We start from the raw sequence: 6,000 nt of genomic DNA on the forward strand, positions 1-6,000 counted from the left end.
AAGGCTACTCTGCCTCTCCCCAAGAGTACAAACAATCAAAACCTGACCCCATGCCCTGTAGCTACGTTTGCTTAGACAGCTGCAAAGCCCCAGGAATAAAGAGAACATTCGTGGGAATAAATTGCACCATCACACTTAGCTTTACCCTTGAATCAATCATTTTGCAAGCGGTTCTTAAACTCCTACTATATGCAAGGCACTACAGTAACACAAAGTTAAATAAGACATGGTCCCTATCCTCAAAGAGTTCAATGTCTAGTAGAGAAGAAGAGAAGCAAGCATACACGAAATGTTAGAACTCAAAACTGACTGTAAAGGATGTGGGAATCCAAAGAAGGGACAGATATGATATGATTAAGGAAAAGTCTCTGGAGGAAGCAGAGCTTAAGAGAGATGAATCTTTCAAGACCACCAGGATCTAGATAGCCAAGAGATGGGCATTGCAAATGGAGGGAAACGTATGGACACGTCCCTCATGACTTTATAGAGGCAGGAGAGGCAAAGAGGACTTGAATGGAGGCAATGAGGTAGAATCAACTAAGAGTGACATTTTAGACAGGACGTGGCTTCTGTTTGGATGTGGAGTGTGAGGGAGACAAAAGAGATAGGCTTTAAAAACCCACGTATGGAGAACGCAGCTTCTCCAGATGCCTGGTTTACATTGGCTGAAAGGCCCTGATGTGCCGTCTTTTGTCTTCGCAGAACAAGTACCAGGGCTTTGTCTTTGACGTCGTGACCAGACAAACTTTCGACATCATCATCATGGTGCTCATCTGCCTCAATATGATCACCATGATGGTGGAGACTGATGATCAGAGTGAAGAAAAGACAAAAGTCCTGAACAAAATCAACCAGTTCTTTGTGGCCGTCTTCACAGGCGAGTGTGTCATGAAGATGTTTGCCCTGAGGCAGTATTTCTTCACCAACGGCTGGAATGTGTTTGACTTCATTGTTGTGATCCTCTCCATTGGGAGTAAGTGAGCCTCACTCATGGCGGGGAAGCCCAGCCTCTCCTTGGGGTGGTTTTGGCTGCTCTCTCAAAACCAAAAAGACAACCGACAAACTGTTTTAACACATGCTGTACATTCGAGGAGCCCGATATTTGCTGTCTTCCAAATGCAGCAGATTTAAAATGCTTCTGGGTCTCTAAATGACATGGAGAGTTTCCATTGGGCTTCTCCAAGCTGTCATGAAGTATCTTTAGGCACCTACTGTGTGCATAGCCATCACCAGAACTTTGGGGGCTGATGGGGAATAATTGCTCCTCCAGAAAACCTAAGATGATGGAGTTTCCAGTGGGCCTTCTTTTTATGATCTTCAAATTGGAGAGTGCGTGGTATGATGTAAAGTGAGTCATAAAATACTTTTTGGAAAAGGAGGTGGGTTGCCAACTGAGTGAGGAAAGTCTAAGAGGAGATTGTTCCAAAGAGATTTGTAAGTCAAGGATCTGGAATTAAGTCTCTGTACAACTGTCCGCTTAGGGAATATGAGTAATAGAACAGTCAAGAGATCAATGCCAAGAGGTCAATGCTATTACGGTCTAGTCTGGGTGTTGTTGAATGACAGGCCAAGTATTTCGGGGCCAAAGGTGCCAGAGTGGGGGATGGAGTGGCCATAATTGAGTGCTTGCTGAGTTCTGAGCACTGGGCTGGGCTCCATGAGTCTTCATAGCAGTCCTGTGAAGAAGTATTATTATCCTCATTGTACACATCTAAAATTGAGCCTCGGATTAAGAATATTATACCGTACAAGGTCATACAGTTTGTAAAGGGTGGAGTTGAGTTTCGACCCAGCTAGTGTTCTTAGCAGCCTCCCACCGACAACCAAGAGACTGTCCCTAGCCTTCGTGTTGTTTAGCCAAAGTTTGGCCTCATAAAGGCCAAATCCCAGCACACCAGCTTTACTTTGCATGATAAATATATCCTGACCTCTTATATCATGACCTGCTTACTCTTCATGTCAAGGCATAGCTGTAGATTTAATTTTCCATTGATTTACGTCAAAGGTTAAAGCATCTAAATAGAATTTGGCAGCACTTAATCAATCTCCCTACCCTAGTGCTGAAACACAGCCTTGGATTGTGTTTAGTTGTTTGGGGCGGGGTGGGGGGGTAATTTTTTTTGTTGTTTATTTGTTTTATTTTATTTTATTGCTGCTGCTGTTTCTTATGGAAGGCTTGTTTTGTTTAATTGTTTGGCTTCCAAAGTGACAGACTCTAAATGCCATTTTGATTTTATATTAAAGATGGGTGCTTGTTTATGTGACTTCCCATATCAGTAATATAGCAAATAAATATACTTAAAACACTCAGTTGTATAATGTGGACACCTTAACTATCAGTTCCAATGACCTACATAGAAACACCTTCCACTGGGCAGAAATCACTCATAGAGACATCTAGAAAACAAGTGAAAGACAGATTCCACCTGTCCATCCTTCTCTCCTCCTTCCCTCTCTCCCTTTCTTCTTTCCCACCAGCAAGTCATGTATTGAGTATCTATTTGTTACAAGTATGAACACTCATTCTTCCTTAAAGTAGATGTTGACCAGTTGGCTGAAAGAATCTTAGGAGATTATATAGACATATAATGTATCCCACACTATGGAAAAATGTCTATTATGTCACTAGTTAAAGTAGACTTTAAGAGAGGGGCTTTTATAAAGGTTGTATAATCCAAAATTATAATTATTTCCCAAGTCTCCTCCATTTCCTTCCTCCCTCCATCACAGTACTGTGGTTACCCACGTTCATATGACAAAAGGCAAGTAGAAGAGGATCAAAGGAACCCTAGCAAGGAAAGAGAGCTTGCTCCCACACCCCTCACCATTTGTCCTGAGAGGTTTTCAATCCTATCTTACCTAAAGGCCTAGCCTAATCTTTGGTGCTCCCAATAGGCCTCTGCAGGTCCCCAAAATCAAGCTTCACAAATCTTCAAGTTAGATCACAGATAGGGAGACATAAACATCCTTCATCTTTCCAGCCTTTTTCATCGTTGGGGTGAAGGGCTGCAACTGACCTTAAACAAGCCCATCTCTAGGCCCTAACAGAGTTGAAATGCAGCTGGAAATGAAAGAAAGAAAGAAAAGCCATTATACAGACAGCTGGCCACTCAAAGCCATTCTGCTTTAGCTGTCAGCAAGTAGCCCAACTCCTCTGGCCCCCTTATAATTAATACCAGGCTACGTACAATTATCTACAGGACCATGTGCCAGGAACTGAGTTAATCTTCACAGTAGGAGATAGGGAGATGAATCACAGGGTGTCCTGGCCTTAACAGAGCACAGAATCAGCGTGGAGGAAAAGGCATGACCAGAAGGCTGAATTCTTGGGGAAGAGCAGGGCCTGTGTCATAGACAGAAACAGACAAAGGACTGTGTGCATGTGTAATACGGCACAATCACTTCCAGCTGAACTAGGCAGCAAAAGGCCACGGAGGTTGGCTAAGAAGACCACATTCTGGGTGGAAGGAAAGATAAAAACATGGTAGGAAGGGCGAGACTTACTTGAGGGAGAGCGGATTTATGCAGTGAACACTTGCCGAGCCCCTACTCTATGCCAACCACTGTGCCAGGCTTGGAGGGCCCAGTCCTTGAATACAGGTGCTCCCTTGGAGGTCCATATAAAGCAGAGACGAGGGAGTGTGATCATAGCCAACTGTGTCAGGACTCATGGCTGGAAGTACTAATTAGATCATTTCCTCTCCCTCTTACAGGCCTGGTGTTTTCTACAATTCTTAAATCATTTGAAAGTTACTTCTCCCCCACGCTCTTCCGAGTCATCCGGCTGGCCCGGATTGGCCGCATCCTCAGACTAATCCGAGCGGCCAAGGGCATCCGCACCCTGCTCTTTGCCCTCATGATGTCCCTGCCTGCCCTCTTCAACATTGGTCTGCTGCTCTTCCTCGTCATGTTCATCTACTCCATCTTCGGCATGGCCAGCTTCCCCCATGTCAAGTGGGAGGCTGGCATCGATGACATGTTCAACTTCCAGACCTTCGCCAACAGCATGCTGTGCCTCTTCCAGGTCACCACCTCGGCCGGCTGGGACGGTCTCCTCAGCCCCATCCTCAACACAGGGCCCCCTTACTGTGACCCCAACCTGCCCTACAACAATGGCACAAGAGGGGACTGTGGTAGCCCAGCCGTGGGCATCATCTTCTTCACCACCTACATCATCATCTCCTTCCTCATTGTGGTCAACATGTACATCGCAGTAATTCTGGAGAACTTCAATGTGGCCACGGAGGAGAGCACCGAGCCCCTGAGCGAGGACGACTTTGACATGTTCTATGAGACTTGGGAGAAGTTCGACCCAGAGGCCACCCAGTTTATTACCTTCTCTGTCCTCTCAGACTTTGCAGACACCCTCTGTGGTCCTCTGCGCATCCCAAAACCCAATCAGAATATATTAATCCAGATGGACCTGCCCTTGGTCCCTGGAGATAAGATCCACTGTTTGGACATCCTTTTTGCCTTCACTAAGAATGTTTTGGGAGAATCTGGGGAGTTGGATTCTCTAAAGACAAATATGGAGGATAAGTTTATGGCAACTAATCTTTCAAAAGCATCCTACGAGCCAATAGCCACCACCCTCCGGTGGAAGCAAGAAGACATTTCAGCCAAGGTCATTCAAAAGGCCTATCGGAGCTACGTATTCCATCGCTCCAAGACAATCTCCAGCCCTCCAGGCGTGCCCAGGGCTGAGGAGGAGGCTGTGTCACTCTCAGATGAAGGCTTTATTGCATTCATGAGAAATGAAAATTGCGTGCTCCCAGACAAATCTGAAACTGTATCTGCCACATCTTTCCCACCATCTTACGACAGTGTCACTAGAGGCCTTAGTGATCAAGTCAACATGAGCACATCTAGCTCAATACAAAATGTAGATGAAGCCACCAGTAAGGAAGCAACTGCCCCTGGGCCCCAGTAAGGACACTCCCGCATGGGCATGTCCGGTTCTGATGGGTCCTTCTGCTCCTTGATAACTTTTCCCCACTACAGGTGGCATCCAGCTACCACCTCACCAATGCATGTCACTGGTCACAATGTCAGAACTGAGCAAGGGAATGCAGTTGGTACCCACCTTTGGAGAAGGTCCCATACACCAACAGGAGTCAGAAGACCAAGCACATCTCCATTGTGACTTCCCTTTTCAAGTTCAATATCAGATGATGGGTTTCCTTACTTTCCAAAAAAAAATGTCCCTGGTCTTTTTATTTTGATTGTGACCAGAGCTTTCATTTTTCAAGACAAGCTTCTCAGGACCAGAACTTCCAAAGATATATGGCAAGGATGTCGCTAAAGGTCCAAGGTAGTCCTCTGGGAAACATCACATAGAGATTGGTAATGTTATTTAGGATTTTGCATGACTGCATGTTGAGAGCTGCCAGACAACTTGCTCCAGCCCAGGGTAATACCTGTGATCTATGTCATGAGAGACCTTTGAGATATCCATTAAAATCAATATTTTTAAAAGTATGTCAAGATCAATGTTATATCTTAAAGCATCATTTTTTTTAAATTGTGTGATATGGATATGTCATAAATCACTTCTCCTTTCACAGTTCCTGATATTTTGCAGTTTGAGTGTAAGGCTGGGTAGTGCAAGAAGGAGCTTGGAGCTTGTTCTAATCCTAACTCTTCCACTGATTGCTTGGTTGACTTGGGCCAAGCTCATTCCCCTCTAAACCTGGATTTCCACACTTGAAGAATTGGTGGGGGGTGGATGGAATGGACACTCCCTATGTAGCGCTTGCATTGCATGTTGCAGAACTCAGTGGTGCCCCATCCCAATTTAGATGAGGAAAACACTCTCTGTTCTAAAGCTGCAATGGCCAGACCTCTCTGCTGTGTAGCTAAACAGGCAGCTCTTGGATATATATATTCCAGAGCCTGTCCCACCTCTCCTAGTCAGACTTAAGGAGGAAGTTTTTCATATTCCTCTGGGGCTGGGACTATAATTAGCATCATCAGAAAAGAGATATGTTGAGAAAGATGATC

At 45.1% G+C, this 6,000-nt stretch overlaps 1 protein-coding gene across 1 annotated transcript in view; it reads left to right on the top strand.

The window, feature by feature from the left end:
• The window catches only part of SCN10A (sodium voltage-gated channel alpha subunit 10), a 98,114-nt gene extending 92,728 nt beyond the window's left edge, over positions 1-5,386 (top strand). The window contains exons 27-28 of the mRNA XM_033133226.1: positions 703-973; positions 3,714-5,386. Coding sequence (XP_032989117.1) covers positions 703-973; positions 3,714-4,930 — 1,488 coding nt within the window. The 3' untranslated portion in view covers positions 4,931-5,386. The remainder of the gene's footprint in view (positions 1-702; positions 974-3,713) is intronic.
• Positions 5,387-6,000: the final 614 nt, after the last annotated feature.

The sequence above is a fragment of the Rhinolophus ferrumequinum genome, chromosome 17, assembly GCF_004115265.2.
Source record: "Rhinolophus ferrumequinum isolate MPI-CBG mRhiFer1 chromosome 17, mRhiFer1_v1.p, whole genome shotgun sequence".
In the NCBI taxonomy this organism is placed as follows: domain Eukaryota; kingdom Metazoa; phylum Chordata; class Mammalia; order Chiroptera; family Rhinolophidae; genus Rhinolophus; species Rhinolophus ferrumequinum.